Source organism: Catharus ustulatus, chromosome 20, assembly GCF_009819885.2.
Source record: "Catharus ustulatus isolate bCatUst1 chromosome 20, bCatUst1.pri.v2, whole genome shotgun sequence".
Lineage (NCBI taxonomy): Eukaryota > Metazoa > Chordata > Aves > Passeriformes > Turdidae > Catharus > Catharus ustulatus.
This window is the reverse complement of record NC_046240.1, coordinates 3028424-3051119: the sequence shown is the minus strand read 5'-3', so window position 1 is coordinate 3051119 and position 22696 is coordinate 3028424. Positions and strand designations below refer to the sequence as shown.

Genomic DNA, 22696 nt, shown 5'->3' with positions numbered 1-22696 from the left:
ACAGAGGGGCATTCTGGCACAGCAGTAGGTGATGGGGCTGCTTGGCTTTTCTAGTAAGGAAAAGTACTTTCCAATGTTCCCTGATCTATGCTGAATTTGTTGGGCTCCTACTTATGAAGCACACAGCTCTTTGCAGCACATCCTCAAGGACTCTGTTTTTCTCCATCTACTTCAACAACACTGATGGGATTTTTGTAGGGTTTTAATACTTCATCTCATTAAATAACTCAAAAAGTGATGCTTTGATTATGTCATAACACAACACCAGGAAAATAAGTCCTTTCAGCTGCTGTCATGTAATAACCACCTTAAAGTGAAGCATGGCTCCTCTAAAATTCTCTCAAACAACTGTTTACAGTTGCTGCATCTGAGCAGCATTAAGCATTTCCTTTGATTCTGATGAACAAAAAGAGCTGCTTGAGAGCAAATCCTCCAGTGGATCAAGGAAATGCAAATAAAGCAAGTCCATCTCTCTCTAAATGAATCAGAGAATATCCTGAGCTGGAAGAGACATGAGGATCATCAAGCCCAAATCCTTACCTTACAGTACTGTTTGAATTAAGAATAAATCAGCATCCTAAAATCTCTAGCATACAAAATACTTGTTAATATTGCTACAACTCTTTTCCCAGAAAAAAAAAAAAAAAGTCAAAAAAACCCTGAATCTACTGGCTTCTAATAATAATCTTATGTGTCTTGTATAAATATACTAGCTACTAAAATGTCTTATAATACAAAAAACTCCAGTTCTTCCATGATACTAGTCAGACTGAGTCTAGAATAAGGACAGAGACAACATTAATTTGGAACTTAAGAGAAGCTGAAAAATTAGGCAAAGCACTGAATAATCTTATTTTGATATATTTGCACTCATGAAAAATACCACTGAAACTCAGAAAGCTTTGATTAATATTTTTAATAATTGAAAAAAATATTCCTCTGTTTAGTGTCAATAATACCTTTGTAACAACACTGCATACCCAGAATTCCAGGCAGTGCCAGGGAGTCAGTGAGGCTTTCAGAGCCAGTCCCTTTGATCCACACATGTGAGGAGCTCCCACTCAAACACACACACTCGGTTTTCATGCCTCAGTCCTGAGGGACACAGCAGCAGTCTGAGGGTGACTGGCTAAGCAAGAGCAGGAGAATAATCCAGAAACACACACACAGTTTGTTAGTTCCAACCTTAACCTGCATTTCTCACCAATGGTGTTTTACCATTACAAGCAATGAGTGCTAATACTGGCTTTTTAATGCATCACCAAGTTCATGAATGCAAACTCTCAAGAGACTGGGAAAGATTTGACAAATTCCATTTCCAAGGCAGACAAACCAGTGTTGTTCATTTTGCCTTCTCCCCTCAGCCTCAGGCATATCAATCACCTTTCTTGAGCTCCTCTTGTATCTCTCAAGACAATTTTCAAAATTCCAATAAGCTTCCCAATCCTTTTCTTTCTATGGATTCTCTAAAAACCATCCCCCATGCACCACATTTCTTATGCCATTCCTGGCCTCTGGCAGCCTCACTCTCCTTTGGACAGAGCAAACCACTCCATTAAATCAGGATATGCTCTGAAGGTTCACAGCAAGCACCCAGGAATTCTGTGTGTGTGTGGAGAGCACTTGTGCAGCAAGGCTCAGAAATTGCATGCTGAGTTCACCAAAAAGACTGCTGGACCTTGCAACAGCATAAAGAAGCTGTCAGGATGAGAGAGGGAAAGCCATTCATGCTTGGTGAAGTATTTAGGTTTAAAACTATTCATTTCTGATGGAAAACAATCACAGGCCAAGGAAAAAGAGGCATTCTGTTGTTTAACTGTATTCCAAAACATGCATTTATTGATGGAACAGAGAATTCTGGCACAGAGTGTGGCTGATGTGGGTGAACACAGGGGATACAAAAAAATCATCTGCCAAAGCAGGAAAAACCATGGACCAAATGGACCAGGAATGGCAAAGAGGCAGCAGCAGAGGCCAGCAAAACATGAAAATGATGGGACTGAAGAGCAGCAGGACTGCCCTGGGTGTCAAAGCACCAAAAGCCCCATGGCACAAGCAGGGTATTACTGCAGCTGTTTATGTTCTGGGTGTGAAGGTCAGCTACTTACAGGCACTTAGTGTCAAGGGACATTAACAAAGACAAAACAGGATCTGACTTCTAAATTGACACTTTGTTTTTATTGACTTCTAATGAGATTTAATTTGAAGGGCTTTAAGAGGGACAGGCAGCCAGAAGAATTCTTTATTAATCTAAGAATAAGTAGATAACTGCAATTTGCAGTGGAGAGAAAGGGTTAAAACAGTTTTGTGCTAAGACAAACAAACAAATAAATAAATCTTCCTTCAATTCAGGCTTAAAGGTTCTCATTTCTTCCCTAACAGAGCACAGATGATTCACAGCTGTTTGGCATCTGCTGCACTTCTACCTAGAGAATGTGTTCTCTTTGTCATCAGATATCTCCCAACACATGGATGGGAGGACTCTCATCCCCTCCACTGCAGCCTGTGTGTTATTCAGTGCTCCTTACACATTTCTGATGGTGGAAATCAAGAACTAGGCACCTACAGGCATGGAATATGAAAGCAGGATCTGCTTATCTACACCCAAGAAATTACATTTTCACTTAGTACAGGTATTTAATTTGTGGAAGAATCTAAAAGCATCACCCTTCAATTTAAAGCAAGATTTTTATTATGCTCATTGGTCATGAAAAAAATTTAAAACCCCAACCTGGGAGTTAGAAAGGGAAAAATGTGCCAGTTTCTCCTACTTATGATCAGGAAAGTTTATTGCATGATTCAGAAAACGTAGTTGTTACTGAGAAGCAGCATTTCACAAGTGCAAGATGAGCTAAACTTTTGGTTCCAAAATGCAGAAGGTTTTTACCACACAAAACTAATTTTATATATGCCACTGATTCTAAACAAATTTTAAAAAAAAATTTATGTGTTACTTTTGGCATCAAATTATTCTATAGAATGACATGGATGAAATAACTCTGTTAAAACAGCTGTGCAAAGTACTTGAACTGGTTTGCTTTCTTCCTTTCCAATGAACAATTAGCCTGCTTGGAAAAGTCCTATTTTTTCCAGACTTCAGTTTGGGAGGCTTATTTGGTAATCAGTCATTTTTCACAGGCACATGCTCTCTTATTTTCTAGCAGCTGTGTACATACAAATTTCCATAAAAACCTACACATATCCACTTAAAAGATTAAATTTAGGGGCTTGAAACCTAGTAAAGGAGAAAAGAATAACAGCAGAGCTCAAGTAGTAGATGTCAAGATAAATTACAAACAGAAGATATGAAAACAACATTTACTCATTTTCTTTTCAAAAACAAAAGAAAAAAAATGTATTAAATTTTCATGCTAATACAGGCACATCTATCAGGAGTTTATTTGAAATGAATCCCTGCCAGCCCTGTAACATGGCCCAAAAACGTTCAGAAGAAGCACTTTTCCTAAATGCAATATTTAAAAATTCATTAAGAGAACAAATGTAAAATTGTGGTAAAAGATGCCCAAAGTTAAACCAGCTGGTGTGTAAATCACTATAAATGGCCCAAGATTTGCATACACAGCCTATATGGGGACACATAAAACCCAGAGCCCTCATTATTAGTAAATTCCTGACAATGAGAAGCCCTGAAATAACAGCAAATATTTAACAGCACTCAATGCCAGTACAAACACACATCTGCCCAACAGAGCATGGTAAGACAATTCCTTGGCAAAGCATCTCAAATTCAGACAGGCAGAACTAAAACACATTTTAGAAGGTAATTATGAAAACTGTGCCTGAATAAGGCCTGGTTTTTGTAAAAGGTAGAAAAGTTACTTCTCTTTGCCAGTTGCTCACACATGATTATGGATATTCACAGATATTGAGTTCAAATAACATACTTCTGCTTTAAAAAAGAGTTTGACAGAAGTTAAAAAAGCCAAAACCTGTTATTTATATTATCATTAAAAACAGATGGTAAAAATTTCGGTTTGCTGATGGTGGTGACATTTCTACATTCTACAATCACCAAAGTTGCCAGGAAAAAAATTAACCAAATATTTCAAATCCCAAATGGAAATTCTAACAACTTGCAGAATATGTGAAGCAATAGCTTCACAGCTTGGTTTTAGAAAGAAGTTGATTTCCTTGTAAAATTTATTGGTTGTGTTTATGAAGCTCTCTGGTAAGAGGTCAGACCTGAGAAAAGATTCCACTTCAGGCTATTCATCCAAACTTCTACAGACAGCAACAATAAATCCAGTGTCACAGGGGGGGAACATAACATCAGGCTGCCTTCCTGCAAAACAACTCTTCAGCTTGGAATTCTGCTTGTCATTTTGGAAAGATTCTGGCTTGGCCAGCAAATATTTGGTTATTGATACGTGATCAGAGTGACACAAAGGACATTTTCAGGTAATTTGCAGGTAAATACCTTGGCATGCCCTGTTCTGAGTACGTGGTCTGATACAGGTAGCTTTGCACAGCAACTCTTAATTACCAATCTTTAATTGTCCTGCCTTTAGAGGCTCAGAGTGTCAGTGCCCAGGCTGGGGGGTGTTCCAAGAGTTCTCCTTCACTGGGACTTCCAGTCCTGGATGCACTGGCATCTTTCAGTTTGAAAACTTACATCTATATATGATTGCTACCAAATTAGCACAAGCCCTGCCACTGCAGTGGCAGTCTGCCATCGAGGCTGAAGCTGAGTTATAATTTTCACTGAAGAGAAAGCTGAATTGAGTTCTATGTCTCACTGCTTGCACCTGGTATCCTGCTATAAAAGGCAGTTTTGGACTTCACCTCTCCTCAATACAGAACTTGAAACTAAAGTATCAGAGAACACATGCTTGCTACTGAGGCATGTAATGTCTTCCTTCCCCTTTATTCTAAAATTATTCATCTTACCTACTTGATGAAAAAAAAAAAAAAAAAAAAGCCCAAGCAACCCAAGCTTTGAGCCACAGATTCTTATCAGAGGGACCCAGTTCTCAGGCAGCAGTGAAGTGCATGCTATCCTGTCAGACAGAAAATAATTTCTTGTTCCTGAATAACAAAACATGTATTTACTACAGATACTGTTTCAGCCATTTAAGAAATATTTTTATGCTTTGCTTTTGTCGTTTTATCAATGCTCTATTTGTGTTCAATAGCATCCTGCATTGTACAGAGCAGCAGGATGACAGAGCCAATCACTGGAACTTGACATTAACGTGCTCACATTCCATGGCTACAGCTTGCTTATAAGAGCCATGAAAGAGTGAATTTAATATATGGCAGAGCACCAGAATTTTTTTTTGTTTGTTTGTTTCAAATTCTACAAACCACCTCTCTGATCCTGAATAGCAACCAGGTCCATAAAGTTCCCTCTCCTTCCATTAAGCTGGCTTTGTTCATTCTCCTCTGACCATGGCTCCCAAAGGACCAGGGGTGATTTCTCCAGCACTGCCTGCACCTGCTAAACTTGAAGATCAGAAGTACTTCTTTGCATACAAAAATGTATCTAATTTTCCATCACTAAGATATGATTATTTATACAGTTCTACCAGCAGAGGAAAACAGGAATTCATTGAATATGGCATCAACACCATCATTACTTCAACAAGCCCATTCAGTTAAGAGATAAAATGAGCTACAGTAAAAATTCCTTCAACTGCTGGGAAATTGCTATTTACATGAGTATGCCAAGCAGTGCTGTCGACAGCAGAGGTGCCCGGGTCACCTGCAACCATCAGACTTTTGCAGAAAACAGCTCTGAAAGCAAAAGGCTAACACTTCATCATTTTTAACTTGCAGGAAATTGCTCCCATTTAAGTTACTGTGTAAAAATACATTCAGATTTGGGAGGGACTGTGCTTTAAATATGGTTCAAGCTAAAAGAACTGAAATGTGCCATGACACAGTGGCAATTACTGCAGTAAATGAAAGGGTCAGCTGTTCTGCGCCTTCTAAAAGGAGGAGGCAAACATCTAGCGAAGAAACACAAAATCCATAAAAAGTTTTCAACCCATAATTTTGCATCAATGGAAACAGATCTCTCAGACCAGAACACTGAGCCTGCTAGCACCATTATTCCTTCAGGCCAGGGACAGAAGCAAGGCCACACAAAAGTGACTTTGTACACTTTGGCTGGGCTGAGCCCCAGGACCTGCTCTCGCGCTGACAGGAAATAGCCGCTGCCTCGAGCCTTCATCTACCCACGTGAAACAGAGACCACAGACCAGCCTCTGTTCTCTCCTAATTGTCAACATCTGCTCTGCACAGCTATGAATAATTTTATGACACACAAAAAAAATCTCTCCTACTGACTCCAAAGGCTGTTGGGTTTTTGTTTTTCTTTTTTTTTCTTTTTGAACGCGAAATCTGACGCTGAAGTTTGGCTTCTAGGTTAAGATTTGCATTCTTCTGAAAGATGCCATTAAAACAGAATTCAGGGTAGACAGGAAAAGCTGAGGGTGCTGGTTATTCCTTTCTAAAGTCAGGTGGCCAAATAAATGTTGGCAGTTGAGATAACACATTATTTTCAAGTATTGGAGAGAAATGGAGCACCAGTCCACATGGTTACCTCCATGAGAGGTAACTGTGGTCCCTCTGACTGCTTGATTCGTGCCAAGTAAAACAAACCTCAACTCAAACATCTCAGCCCTAAAAAAGTGAGGATGCAGATGTACCAATGACACATTCAGCACGACCTGAGCTTCAGTTCAGAGAAGAAACACATCTGAGCACAGCTTAGCAGCACTGCCACCTGAAACCTCCACGTGTCCCTGCTCTCTCAAGTGAACCATCAAGGGTTCTAAGACACAATCACAGACTTACTCATTTATTTATTTATAGTAGAGAGTGCCACTATGAAAGGCATGGCTAAAACTCAGGGGACATGGCCACAATTTTAGATGGTCACTAGGCCTGGCTAAAAAGGGAGAGCAGAAAGGAAAGAGGGAGATGCACATCAGCCTGTCTGCAGCCCTTGTTAGCAAGGGGGCTCTTCATGAGCAGGAGAAGCAGAGGAATGGAAGGAGAAATAATTAAAGAACAAATCACAAGGGCAGTCAGTCCTTGCCAGTGTAATTCCCAGACACTTTTCCAGGGCTAGAACATGATGTGATAAGGCTTGCTCAACTGACTCCTGCACAAAGCAGAGGTTGAGTGTTGGCTGCATATAGGACACTACTAGGGGAAAAAAAAATCTTTTCTCCTTCAGCTGAAATGCACAGAAGGAACAAAACACCCAGAACATAAAGCTAAACATGCCTCTTTTAGTGTCTACACTATATCCAGGGCCACAGCAACGATTTCTTTATCTCTCCTGGCTTCTGTGATAACAGAGCTGAGATTTCTCTGCAGTTTCCCAGCTGTAAATGCTCATTTAAATGTTCATTTGCTTCTAGCTAGCTTGGGTTCAGTATCACCTGGCAGTGCTCCAAGAGAAGTGTGTAAAAGTGTGTGAGCACTTAGACAATCTGATTTCTCTCAGAAACATAAAAAACCCTTTAAAATGCAATTGCCAACCTGGTGACCAATTCACCTCCTTCCTCTGGGCTTCACTGTGAGAGAAGATTTCATGAACACAGAACTGTTTTCTTCTGAATATTAAGATTACTGTTCCTCTGCTACTTTCTTATGAGTGGTTACATTTCAGTTTCTTCATTAAAAACTGCTAAGCAATCTGCTCCTTGCAAAATGAATGGGCAATTAAGGATGTTGTGAACTCGTGGCTCTTTTGTGAAGCATCAGGGAAAGAAAAGATTATATTGGGGAAGAGATGAAACCAAGAACCAAGTGAGAAAGTAAAAGCTGTTGAGTGCTGTCATAGCCAGAATAACCCATTCCAAAAGTTGCAGTGGAAGAACATGGCAAAAATGAAACATAACAACAAAACACACTAAAAAAATACAGAGTATAAGAGAGTAAGACCTGGCCATACAGTCCCAAAGTCCCCAAAATGACACAGTGCGAAACCAATGGGTTTCAGAAAAATAAAAGTCTAGAATGCATGCTCAGAATAAATTTCAATAGTCAGTGAAACTATTAGGTGTTACTAAGCACAAACTTGGACCCTGTTTTATTAGCTTTTAAAACAGAACATGGCAAAGAAAAAACGTGTGTACTAGATAAGACAAATTCAAACCAGAGGCAGAAGCATTTGTATAATATGTGCAGTCTGATGTACAAAAATCAAAAATGTTTGAACCATTCACTAGACAGCAAGCAGCTTCTACAATGCCTTTTCCACTTCATAAAATAACCATAATCCTGAGATTCATATGTTCATGATCATATTTATTTCATTCTGACATTATTGCAAGTATAAGTATGCAAAGAGTTATCCAAAATAAATATAGACCTCTTGGCATTCTCTGGAATTATACACCTGAAAATCATAATTCCTTTTACTATACAAACTTTCTGAACACCTATCTTTTATGTTGACAGGCATGATTCAGATCCACTCCAGTAAACTGCACATCATAAATGAATGGCACTAAATTAATCTAATAAAAAGAAGTCTAGTTAAACATCGGCTTTTTCTGTTCCAGTAGCTCTGAAGAAATCAACTCCTAAGTCCTCCTGCTCTGCTTACCAGCAGCATTTGCTTTTATATATTCTCTATATTCTTGGCATATATACAATAATTTCACGATTATAAGCCGCACCATTTGACTAAAATTTTGGTCTGAACCCGAAGTGCAGCTTATAATCAGGTGTGGCTTATATATGGACAAAGAATGAAAAGTTGCTGTTTTAGTTTGGAGGACAGGTGTCTGCTGAGAAAGGCAGGAGCTTCTCTTTGAAATGGAGAATGTAAACCCCCTCCCTCCAAATTATTATAATTTTGAAATCAAGGGGCTCTCAGGCAAAGATATGGGAATTAGGAATAACAGTTCTTTTCTAGGGAAATTAAAATAGAAATACAGCACTACAAAGGAACAAACTCCAAACCCTGACACAGTCAGAGTACAACCTGACACCCATCAGGCAGGGTGTTGGCAGCAGTCCCATTCCATGGTGGCTGCATCCTCCTGCAGTGACAGATGTGGCTCAGTTGGAGCAGTGCTCCTGTACAAGGTGCAGTTTCCCTCCGGAGCTCCAGTGGTGATGTGGAGAAATCCGGTTTTCCTCTGGAGTCCAGTGGAGAAAGGGCTCCCTTAGTGTCCCAAAACCTCTGTTTTTATCTCGGTAAGAAATGTTGGGCTCTTCCCCCTGGCTGGAGCAACTCCCAATGGGATGCAGTAATTTTATCAGTCCCACAGTGGGACTCAATGGCCATGAGCAGAAAATGTCTGGCTGGAGGAAGGATGGGTTGTGAAAAGATAAAGAACAATGCCCTGCCTGGTTTCAATGGGTGGCCCATTAGCAGAATATCTCCTGTTGAGATAAGGATCACTGCCCCACCCTCAAGAGATGGTGATAAAACAGATACCTTTTATCACACTCTGGATTGTAACGTGCGGCTTATAATCAGGTGCGTCTTATAATCGTGAAATTACTGTAATTGTAGCTCTGTAGCCTATTATTGTATTTGTAGCCAGCCCCACTTCTTCCCCTATCCTGATAGGCAAAAAGACAAAATTCATTCCAGAGGCTCCAAGCTGGGGGTCCAAGGCCCGTTTCCTATCTTGGCTCTGTGGGAGCCAAGGCTGAAACCAGCTCTTGGAGACACATTTCCATAAACAGAGTTTAGTTCCCATCTAAAGGGGGAAGGATTCAGGAACAAGTTGAACTGAGGAGGAATCACCTCACCACTTATGTCTCTTATTGGGAATTTCTGTCAGTTATGCTGATTTGTTAAACTTATCAAACTGTATTCACCCCTGCAGGGATGGGCATTTTCCATATCTGCCCCTTGGAGGGCTGCAATAAAGACCAGCCTTTATTCCACCTCCTATACTGATATTGTCTCCAAAGTGTGATGTTTCATTTCAAGGTTTTTTAAGGCATCAGTGGAACTGGATGTGCTACTCACCTTTAGGATGATGAAACTGCCATAAGTGCACAGACAAATATCCATGCTTTATGAAAAGGGACACACTGTTCACAGCTACATTGATCCAAGCTAATGCACTGAAAAGCTCACTGTAATTTAGCTGCACAGTTTCAACTCAGAACTCCTAATAGTCCATTTGGCCAAGATTGTAAAAACAGAGTACAAATCCCATGTCTCAGTTTGGCACATTTATACTAAGGAAAAAAAATTATCTAAAACTGAATTACTCATTAAATCTGGATTCTTATACTCTAAAGCTGTCAGATTTAACAATGAATCTGGCTTTTTTACAACACAGAAAGGAAAAATATAAATTCAAACATAACAGCATAACATATATTGTTAATACTTGTGAGAGGATATGGTGGATGTAAATATTTTAAAACTCAGCTTCCTTAAGTAGTTAAAAAATCAGAAAAGCAACAAATACCATGGAGACAAATGTCAAACATGGCAGGGTGAAGTCAGTATAAAAAAGTATTAAGGAACAAAATCTTGAGTGTGACAGATCAAACAGAATGTGCTTAACTCATGCTCATACACAATTTTTAAAACAGTGAAAAACTCTTCAGAGTGCAGTTGCAAGAGACAAATGTTTTTCCTATGTATAAGGCTACAAGAGGGAGCTGCATTGCAGATAAAATATATTTGAAATCCATAATTTTTATTACAGTAGAAGCCACAGTAAAAATATTTCCCTTCTTTTTCGGAATCAGCACTTTGATTTTCAAATTCAAAGAAAGCAAATTACAGAAGCAAAGGATATATCAGCTCTGTGCTCTCACATATGGACAACCAACTGAAAAATAAACATCACTGAGTTGGAAATATCTATTTGGAGTGGGATTTTTGTTTTGAATGGAAAAAAAATGCTAGGGTTCCTTCAATTCTTATCTATTACTTTATAATAAAGACTGGATTTTGTCCCTCAGAAAGAGGCAAAAATATAGTTCCTTCAACTATAAAAGGCAATGATATTGAAGCTCAAAGTGAAGCTTAAGGGCTGTTTATTTGGAAGTCAGCACAAGCACATCAACTGATAAATATGGCAGATCAAACAAGAGTTAAGTGGAGCACTCAGAAAATGGAAGTTATTAGTTAGCTCCATCATGTCCTTAACTGCAGCTCTAAATTAACAAATGGGTCTTCCATTTATTTTAACATCTTGCCCTGTTTTTCAAAGTAATTTTCAAGTGTATTGAGGAGACATAAATGGCAGTAATAACTTGGAAAGCCAATTATGCATTTCTGAAAATTCAATCCTGGACAGTGTTCCTTTACACTTGGCATTACCTGTCCATCTGCTACATGAAATGTCTATAAAAATGGCACTTAGGATGTAAATCTGTTGCATTCCTTATTGGTATCATTAATTACTAAAAATACAAGAAAATATCATCAGTTGGAACAAATTACAGCTCACACAGAAATAGCTATTTTCTACCAGTTTTATTTCTATGCCCATCAAAGTCATGTCGGGCTTTTTCTGCCATACAAGAATCTGTCATGCTGTAATGCTGCATTCATCAAGAACATTTTGGAATAAAGTCAAACTTATTGTAATCACAAGTCCCTTTTATTCTATATTACAATATTTCTGTTCCATTTTAATATTACTATGCATTATGAGCCACATTCCAGCCTTGTTTAATCATGCAAATTATCAAGCAAGATATGAAGAGGAAAAATACAAGTTATTTAACACTCCCTCCCCTATGGGACACCTTTAAACTCATGCAAAACTGCACACACACAAAGCACAAGCTGTATACATTTCTGAACTCCAGCAAACCTGTTTCTAAGTTCAAAATATGTGACCCTGAGCTGCCTTTTCATAATGCCTCACTGGGAAGTTCTAATTGTGCTTTGAGTTCACAGATGTGGCTAAGCCACTTCTCATTAAACTTTCTAGAATTCCATGAACCCTTTGACATGTATTTTCACATGTAAATATAAACACTGTCAAGCTTGTGAAACTTTGGTTCATTCTCCTCCAGAAGAGAACAAGGATCAACCAACCACAAAAGGAAGCAGCCAGTTGTTGTGTTTTCTTTTTTTTTAATATGGTACAGGCTCAATCCCATACAAACTGCTGGAACAATCAGTAACTTTGGCTGCTTCACTCAGCAGAAAAACATCAGGACTTCACTATTAATGCCACATTTTTGGATAATATGGGTCAAGGAAGAGGAAACAATGATAAAAAAAATCCCAAGGAAGTGTTGAGTATCTTTTTATTGAAAGACAACAAACACAAGTGAGCCATTAACAGTGGCAAAGATGGGGGAGAGGGAGGGAGGGGGAGGGCAGAGGGGATTTCAATCAGCCTTTTCATGTTTTATTCATTCTTAAGTAAGAAAGCCTTTCCCTCTGGCCACTTTTTGCCTTTACTAACATAACCAGACAACAGGCACTGCATACATCCACTGTCAGATTGCTGCCTTGATTATTATTTCAGTTGTGACACATGGACAGCCAACACAAGAACTAATAAAGTGGAATTTTCTGTCTGCAGGTAGACAAAACAGCTGCAGTAAGCCAGAGATATTCAATCCGTGGTCCACCTGGAAAATCCATCCTACTTGCAATCTACTCCTACCAGCTTTTGACCACTAAAAAGTTCCCTATTGAGCCACATGATGATAATGGAATATTGAGTGCACTGAATTTATGGAAAAGGCCCAGCCATGCAGTCAGGTCCTTCTTGGATCAAAAACAAACTACATGCTCTGACTCCACCACAATGCTGGAACTATTTCCAAATTGAGCATCTGTAGTAAATGCTGATTTGTAGCATGAATCTTTATCAAGTATTAATTAAACTATAATATAGGGATGTTTAGTAAGTAGAAAAGTACAGCTTTTCAAGCTGTCAGTGAAATGTAACAGGCATCTTTCAGAGCACAGAGAGGTGTGTGCTATGAAATGTTAATTTTTGCTCTTCTGTCAGGTGGTTGGCAGAGATTATTGCTAAGAGCTACAAATCACCTGTGACAATTTCCAGATTTATCCAACACCAAGAGCTCCAAGATAACCTGCAAACTCCACCATGTATCAGGAAGTCATACAGACACAGTTGTCCAGAATCACTGGGGCTTTTTCAGTTATTATCTATTATTATTATTATCTATTTATTTATCTATTTATCTATTATCTACAGTTACTTATCTACATCAGGACAATCCAGCCTTACCATCCACAGGCCCTTCCTCTTGGCAGAAGTCTCCTCACCAGTCAAAGTTTGCTGCCTGTTTCCTAAGTGAACAATCCACATGAATGGGTGGAAATGTCTTTGAGGAGGAAAAGATGGGACTGAGCTTCAGGCTGGACAGAATTCTTCACAGGCTGGGAGACTAAACCAACCCAAAGCCGTGATTTAACAGATGTGGCCATGAACTCAGCTCTCTTACTTGCAGTCAGCAACAGTCCTTAAAAATGACTTGCATAAATATTTGTGCAATGAATCCAACCTTAAAACCATTCAGAACTTTTCACTTACCCAGCCTAGTAAACATTTCCAGTGCAAAAGAAGGGCTGCACGATCAAACCTCAGTCACATTTACAAGCACAAGCTGGACTCTGATATCCCGCTGGATTAGTTTTAATCTACATTTTTTCCACTTACTTCAAGATCAAAACAGCCAGTTCTCTTAATTTGTTTGCTCATTTTCTTCCTGTACCTTTCACTTACTGAACAGTTACAATTATCCTTTTTTATTTGTCTTTTTACTCTTGGCCAGAAAGAACAAGTCTTCCAGAACACATGTATTTAAGTTTTATATCACTATACCCTCAAAAGTGTGGTTTGATCACCTGTCATTTATGCAGAAGATAACATTGAAAAAGCAAATATTGATCTTTCAAAAAGTAGGTTTCTTCATTATCATGCTCTCTTTGTACTCTCTCACTCCCACCATTCTCTGGGGTATATATTCTGAAATTTCACGCATACCATAAAGTATCTTTGGAATGTTACAGTATAATTGTTTAGAGAAACATTTAATGGATGAATAAGCATCAAGAGGCCAGGGCTAAGGGAAAAGTTAAAATGCTGGCAGCATTTTGTATTGAAAGATCTCAGCATGAGGACAGGGGATGGACATTTGATCCAAAAATCTGGTATTGACTCAAGCAGTTTAAACCCAGCATCCAGCACAGAGGTGTCTGAAGGCACCTCCCAAAACATCTGCCTCCAACCACAGCTGCAAACCTGGCTTTGGGCACTGCCCAGCAGAGCAATCCAGTGCCACAGGACATCATTTCATCAATAACATAAACACTATATTAGGGAATGACATGATCTTGACAATTGGTTTTTTTTCCTTTTTGAAATGGTTGCTTGGTTTCCCAATTTCCAGCAGAAATAATCTGCATGTGCATGGTGTGGAAATGCAGCAGAAATGACTGGGAAGAGCTGGGCACTGAGTACAGAGACAGCTGAAAAAAGCTAAACATGCTTTCACTACAGGAATCTGCTGCAGAAAAACATGCTGCAAATCAAAGCAAATTTTCCTCAATTCCCTCAAGGACTGTTCCTCTGAGAGATTCTACAAATCCATTAGCACAGGCCCATCATTATGGTTTTGGGGGTTTATGTACTGAAGAGAGTTTAAAAAAACCACACACAAAATAAAGCATAAGATGTATTAGGGCAGATGAGTGGAACCCCAGATAATTGATTCATACCCTGATTATTACAGTATTAGAGTTTACTCCCAATTCCTCCTCTGCCCCATACTGTTTGAAGTAAGAAAAAGCAAAATAATTTTTTTTTATTACTCTATCTGAATTTCTAATCAGAAGATCACAAAAACAGAGGTGCTACATGCTCACAGAAACCAAGCAGCTCTTTTAGCTTCAAAAGTGGAAAAGCCAAATGCCCCAGGCCTGTGGCAGAGCTGAAGCTTGTTTGGTAACTGGGCACCTAAAATCATCCTCCAAGGGCATTCTGTGTTGCTTAACAACATGGGAGGTGTAGCTGGTGCAGCACAATTTCTCCAAAACTTCAGACCCTCACAGAATTCTCAGAAATCTACTGTCTTTGAGGAACTTCTGTTTCTGCATTTAACTTAGTGGAGAACAGGTAGCATGTTAAAAAATAATGAGGAACACATAAATAGTGTGTCTCTATAAAGCTCATTTTGTTAGACTCGTGGGTAAGTACCACAAGTTCTGCTAGTTCCAAACCCAATGTGTGATCCAAAATTGCTAATCTACCTGTAAATTGTGTGACTCTAAATTATATGTAAAAATAATGCATTTATTAAGGCTTTAAGAGGTATTTGTAGCATGTAAAATTGCAAAGGACTTCCCAGGTCATCCTATTTGAATCCTAGTGTTGGAAACACAATATTAAATAATCTCTTCCAGAACACATCTTATTTATAATGAGGGTTTTTTTCTTTGCATAATCTCAAAATCAGGATATTTGTTTTTAATTTTCCACTTAATTAATCAAAGATCCAGTGGCCATTTAGATGAAGCACTTCAGATTGTGTAGGACAAGCTTTTACACTCTTTTCTTTCTCTTCACCAGCACAGTGATCCAGATGCTGTTGTCAGATAAATACACTGGTTTAAATCTGTATTTTTTCTAATGCCACTTTCACAGGCAAATCCAAATATTCCTTGGGCAACTTTTTCTGTAATTATTTCCCTTGGTGAATTACAGGGAGCTGTAATACCACTGGTGGCTTTAAAGCAAGGTCTGTAGATTACTCCTTGTGTTACAATGACCATAGCAGGGCCTGTTAGTGTTTTTTTGGAGTTAGGGGAACACCACACAGTTTATAATGAAGTCTAACAAATAAGGATATGTTAATCTTTTCAACCACTTAAATCCAGGGAAATCAAAACCAAATGTCTTTCTAACACAGCATTCCAAAACCCAAGCCCAAATACTTGGATCTTAAAGCCTGCTGGGATGTTTTCTGCAAACCATCCATTAGATTTCTTATATTCTGTACAACATTCCTCCACAAACTGGATTGATTTCTTCCACAGCTTCACTTGTTTTTGCCAAAGTCTCTTTTAGTCTCTATTTTAGTTCAGCATTGGCCTCCTGCCTAATGAAACAACTGTTCTTTATGCCAAAGCTGTCATCTTCAGTTGCACAAGATGCATCTCACTTACAAACAATGTGTAATGAGCCCAATGTTTAATGCCTGAAGAACTGCTGGTTTAAAATGATCCTAAGCAAGCAATGATCCTAGATACAGGAGTGGTGACTGCCTTGGGTGGGAGAAGAATAATTCTCAAGAAAAAATAAATTTCCCCCCTTTTGTATTCAAATCCACTTTTTGAATAGAAAACCATAATTTTAGAACATGAAAGCATATGTAGTTAGCACAGGCAGCAGTGAGACATGTAGGGCTCACTCCAAACCTGAAAGCTTCATTCACTCAGTGAAATCATTGTTCTGTAATGATCACATGCACCATAACCTTGGCTTCTCTTGAACAAACCATGTTTAATATGAGAATCTGATAACCTTAATAAACTATCAAGTGTTGCTTATGACTGAACAAAATCCATCCCAATAAACCCCTTCCTCTATTTTGCTGCAGTAATTTCAGACCCAGCTGAAATGAAGGTACCTGTGTAAGCAGCTGCTCCTGGCTGAGGTTATTGATCCAGCGCGTGTATCGTTCTGTAGAGTCCACTGGCTCTCTTCTGACTTGGCAACCAATAATCTAAAGCAAAATGACATAATCCCCTAGGTTAAACTGCTGTACACCCACGTGGCAACAAAACTGTATCACAAAATAAACATTCAAAACATGGCAACTCCAAGAATTATCTACACAGTCCTTACAAGCCCCCTTCTATGTTCATGAGATAATATCGTACAGTTGCTCTGTTCAAATGTTCAACAGTTAGACTTTAAAGGTCCCTAGAAAACAATGAGGAGTATCTTTCCAATTACCTCATTCCTGGTAGTATTTGAACCATTTTGGTTGAAATTTTCAAAGGAAAATTTCCATAGGCAGACATCCAGAATGCAAAATTTCAACCAAAGGTTACTTCAGCAAATGAAAACTGGAATTTGAGTAACACCAGACAATCCTGCCAGCAGTCCCATAACCTATAATATACCCCATTACTTTTAATTAATATAAAATAAGCAAAATCCCCTGCATATTCTGATTTGTTTTGTTCATGGCAGAACAGTGTAGGCACCTCACTTGGATTGGGTCACTGAAGCACTGTACAACCCTTTGAGCAATATCTCCTTATCTAATACTGTTCTCTAGGTGCACAGGTTAAATATTAATTTTAATATTATTATGCCAAGAGGTGTTCAGAAAGAGCTTCCAATATACATCAGAGAATATCAGCAGGATTACATATTACCTGATCTGCACAGACACATACTGATGGAATTTCATAGAAACACCAAACTGTTTACAAATCTCTGATTAAACAAGGAAAAAGCTGAGGAGAACTCTGCTGTTTACTCCTCCTGAAGTCTGCAGTCTACACAAAACCTTCAGGGTACCACAGGACTTAATGATTTATGCAAAGTGATCTGATATTGTTTTATAGCAACTCCATTTCTCCTCCTGATTTTGATGGTGCCTCTCACTGAGGATGTGCTTGTCCACTGAGAGCTAACACCACAGGGTTTTAGTGTTCCTGAATGCTATTTTCTGATAATCAAGTCCTGTTCAAGAATAGGTGGGAAACTTCCTGGGTTTATTTCCCACCCTACGCATCCATAAATCTTCCAGGTATCTGTGTTTGCAGAGCTTTAAAGCACAGAGAGATGTGAACAGTCAGGCCAGATCTCTGCATGTGCAGTTGTGGATACTTTTGATGTGGGAACAAAAACACCATGAGAAGATCTTGCTGGGGGACTGCTGGCAATGAAACATCACAATTTAGAGTATGATTAAATACAATCAAAATAACAAGCATGGAGAAGAAGAAGATGTTATTTGCTCATCCCATAAGAATAAACCAGAATGTCTCTGAACCAGAAATGTTTCCTCAATGACAACAACAAATTACTGTGGAAAACTTCAATCCTCATCCGAACTTAACCCTCATATTACAGCTAAATTGTACTAAGTTATCTCCAGAAGGTTAACCTAAAATTATTTTAAACTGAATATCAATTAAAAGAGCTCATAGAGATGTTTTTACAGCACACCACAAAGATAAAAACCTGCAAAAGTCATATCAGATGTACATCTATCCTGGGCTGCAAGGATGATTTTTATTTAAAAATTGAATTCTTTCTAGTGTTCATTAATCAAGCCCTCATTAGCCTTCTCTTGCATATCCTAGGTTTTTCTAACTTTACAAAGACACTTTACAGAACTCTGCATAAAAGGTAAAAGGGAAAAATTACCTTTATTTTATATCTCAATCTGTTCTGTAACAGCACAAGATGGAAACTCAGTTTCTTTATTTAGAGAGTCACAGTGAAGCTGAACAGATCAGAACATAAAGAGCATTCAAAAGGTGAGAGATTAAAAAGGAGAATTTCAAATTTGTTTTTCTGAAAACCTGGTTTTCAATTACAGCCAAGTAGGAAGTGCAGTCATCTCCTTCCTGGCAGCTTGAAATTTAAATTAGAAGCAGAGGACAGAGTTTCACATTTTTATATTAATTTCTGAGCAGGCTGATAATTTCATAAATGCTGTTGTTAATTCAAGAAAACTAAAGTGAATGTTGAATCCAGGTGCTCAGCTAAATTATTAATTCCCTGAAGTCCAAAGGATGGTTTAAATCCCAATTCCTCACACTTGAAGAGAAAACTGAACAGGTTTGATCAATTATCTGTGCACACACAAGGAGAGGTGAAGGCAGACAGAAGAAGTGCTATTCAATTGGATCCTGACAACTCTTTTCTGGATTATATATCACTGTTTGGCATTTCTAGAGTTTGACTTAAAGTCTTAGCCAAAATTCCCTCCTTTTTCCATCTGGCCACACAGACAATTGCATTGCATGCTTCAATTTAGTTCTCTGAATTTTGGCTCACTCCACTGGTTCTGTGCTTAGTGTGTTGTAGGTTTAAAGTGCTTTGAGCCTTTTGGAACTGAAAAAATATTAGGAAAAAAAATCATCCTCAAAGTCATTATCTAGAAATTACTGGTATTTCAGTGAGAAAAATCAAAACATTGAATTTAGCCATAATTTGGAGCACAATCTTTGGAAATGTAACTTTGCAGCACAACAGGAAAATAGCTGCAAACTCATTAACAAAGTTACCGTGCTGTAGGAAGTGCTGTTTGCACTCCCCTCTGCCCTAAGAGCTGCTTTCTTTTCCTTTGCACAACCAGCACCACTCAAGGGCACTTTCATCATCATTTAAGAAGTTTGTTTTACAGACAAATGTGAAAATTGCCACAATGCAATCAAGTTTGTTTCTAGATCCTCAGCCAAACAAAGCCCACACCTTTCTGCACTTTAGCTGCACCATTCCCCTCCCGAAGGGACTCTGACACTCGCTGGGATTTTTCACTTGTGGCTGCAAGATAAACACCACCAAGCTGAGCCTTTGATTCAGCATCTGTAAAGCCCAGCTCATGTAACCAGCTTCTTTCATACAATGAAAATCAGATTATTTCGAGTACAAACAGCTTCCTGCAGCTCCCCTGTGTAAGGTGTGGCAGCACAAGCAACTGCACACTGGTTCCATTTCCTCCATGTCTCACAAAGGTTTTATATTCACTTCATTCAATATTTCCTCAGAGCTTTCAAAATGAAGTAAAAAGTTTTTCCACTGTTCCTTTTCTCATTATATTTAAAATTCTTTGATGAAAATCTTTCTGGCCTATATTACATCCATTCAGACCTTCCAGAAAGTACAAGAAACACTGCATTAGAAATATTCTTTTCAGTATTTTGAGTATCTGTTCTATGCAATAAAATAATTCATCCAAGTTTCAACTTTTTGATCTAATTAGACAAGTTTGTTTTTATTATTACAAATGCTGCAGAGTGGTACATACCTGTAACTAGATTAAACTATGCAATATATACAATAAATGCAATAGGTTTCTTATTCCAGCTGGAAACTTGCAGAAATGCAATGTTAATATTACTTGTAGAGAAAGCAGTAACATGAACAAAGAATAAAAAATTTCTGGCTCATAACAAAAGACTCAGTTCAGGAAAAAGTAGAACTCTCATCAGGAGAGAAAACCATGACAATCCTTACTGCTACAACAGCAATGAGGTAATTTGCTTTCTAGACAGACAATTACTTTTTTGATGTATTAAAGGTTTTAGCTTTTTATTTAGTTGCAATCAGCATTGGTGTCTCTGGAAAAAAATACAAAAGAATTCATGCTGTATAGCAGCAAGAAACAGTAATAGAAAAAGCAGTAAGAACACAAAATAGGGGGGTAATCTTAAGAACCAACAAATACCAGCACTAAAAGGCAACACGAGTCAATCTAAAAAATAAAAATGGCTTCAAATGAGCTCTGTGGGAAGAAGTGGCCAAATACAGGATCAGTTTGTGGCCCTACAGTCCTGCCTGGCTTCCTCTACTGCTTCACCAAAAGCCTCCAGTATCTGCCAGTCCTGTCTAAATGGTCTCAGAAAGGACTCAAAATAGCACTAAAGGTCTGTATTTAGGAACCTGAATCTCTCTTTTCTAATAACTGTATCACTCCACACAATTCGGACTGGAGTTCATGAATGGTATCTAAATAACAATATCAGAATGAATGTCACAGACATGTTCTTTATGCCACTGCATTGAAAACATCTTCAGGAGTTAGAGAACTATAAAGCCAGTACAATAGAACTGAAAACAAAATAACTCTGAGGTTCTCCAGGTCACAGTACCCTGGAAATAAAAATCCAACGAGCACATTCAGTAAATTCAGAGTTATGCTCACGTTCAGAAGAACTGGGCAGGATTACTGCACACATTACCAAATCCTGCTTAGAGCCACCTGCAGTCACTGTCCTGTGAGGTCCCAAAACTGCTCCACTGAAAAATGAGTACAGTAATTTCATGATTATAAGCCACACCATTTTGACTGAAATTTTGGTCCCAACCCAACGTGCGGCTTATAATCAGGTGCAGCTTATATATGGACAAAGAAGGAAAAGTTGCTGTTTTAGTTTGGAGGACAGGTGTCTGCTGAGAAAGGCAGGAACTTCTCTTTGAAATGGAGAATGTAAACCCCCTCCCTCCAAATTATTATAATTTTGAAATCAAGGGGCTTTCAGACAAAGATATGGGAATTAGGAATAACAGTTCTTTACTAGGGAAATTAAAATAGAAATACAGTACTACAAAGAAACAAACCCCAAACCCTGACACAGTCAGAGTACAACCTGACACCCGTCAGGCAGGGTGTTGGCAGCAGTCCCATCCCATGGTGGCTGCATCCTCCTGCAGTGACAGATGTGGCTCAGCTGGAGCAGTGCTCCTGTACAAGGTGCAGTTTCCCTCCGGAGCTCCAGTGGTGATGTGGAGAAATCCGGTTTTCCTCTGGAGTCCAGTGGAGGAAGGGGCTCCCTTAGTGTCCCAAAACCTCTGTTTTTATCTTGGTAAGAAATGTTGGGCTCTTGCCCCTGGCTGGAGCAACTCCCAATGGGATGCAGTAATTTTATCAGTCCCACAGTGGGACTCAATGGCCATGAGCAGAAAATGACTGGCTGCAGGAAGGATGGGTTGTGAAAAGATAAAGAACAATGCCCTGCCTGGTTTCAATGGATGCCCATTAGCAGAATATCTCCCATGGAGATAAGGATCACTGCCCCCACCCTCAACAGATGGTGATAGAATAGATACCTTTTATCACACTCTGTATTGTAACCCAAGACAGTTGCCATCACCCAGATGTGTGGCTTATAATCAGGTGCGACTTAGAATCATGAAATTACTGTATTTCAAATCTGCCACATGCAAACCCCAGCATTCTAAAACCACTCACTGAAGGTCAGAACCTGTTCCAACTTTCACTAGTGCTTTTGAAATGCAATATTCAGGTTTTTATTTTCATCATTTCAAGGTCTGATGTTTTCCCTCGCACGTTTAAATGGAAAAGGAAGCGGGTGAGAGGAAACAAATTTTAAATGAGTCGGCAATAATTAAAACCAAGGCATTTTCTGCAGATGTGGTGTTTGAGTTTTTTAATCACTACAACTTCCTTTACCACAAACAATCTTCCTTATTCAGGAGGCAGCCTATGGGCCAGAACCCACCCGTTGTGCTAAAGAGGAAATGAGGATGAAAAAAATAATTGGTCTTCAATTTTATCCCAATATTTTCCACCCTTGTTTTAAAAGAAGGAGGAAATGAAGAAAGACAGGCAAAAGCATAAACTCTCCACAAGGCAGTAGGCACTGAATGTACAAATACACAGAGGAATTCTTCATATAATGTATCTCCTCTTAAGGAACTTTATTATTGAAACAAGTATTGGGAAAATATCCATTTTAGTATGAAAAAATCCAGATTTTTGTACAGTTTTGTACAGTTTTTCTGTACAAAATAAATGCAACTTTCAAAGGTTATACAAAGTACAAAACTTCATTCTACACTCTGAGGAAGAATGTGCAGTGTTGTGTTTCATTTTAGAAATATGACAGAATGATGTAAACCTCCTTGAAGAGAATGTAATTAAGTACTTAGTGATGCTTTAATTAGAAAAATCATAGCATCTGATCCTAGAAAATGTTCTGTGAAAAGAAAGATTATCCAAATAACAAGTAAAATAGGGAGGATTATCTCTA

General features: G+C 38.6%; 1 protein-coding gene across 4 annotated transcripts in view; it reads right to left on the bottom strand.

Annotated features, from left to right (window-relative positions):
- The window catches only part of B3GNTL1 (UDP-GlcNAc:betaGal beta-1,3-N-acetylglucosaminyltransferase like 1), a 108980-nt gene that overhangs the window by 61283 nt on the left and 25001 nt on the right, over window positions 1-22696 (bottom strand). For all 4 annotated transcript variants that reach the window (XR_004419778.1, XM_033076435.1, XM_033076437.1 and 1 more), the window contains exon 6: window positions 16585-16680. Coding sequence is in view for 3 of the 4 variants with exons in the window: in XM_033076435.1 (XP_032932326.1) it covers window positions 16585-16680 (96 nt within the window). In the remaining variant the exon portion in view is untranslated. The remainder of the gene's footprint in view (window positions 1-16584; window positions 16681-22696) is intronic.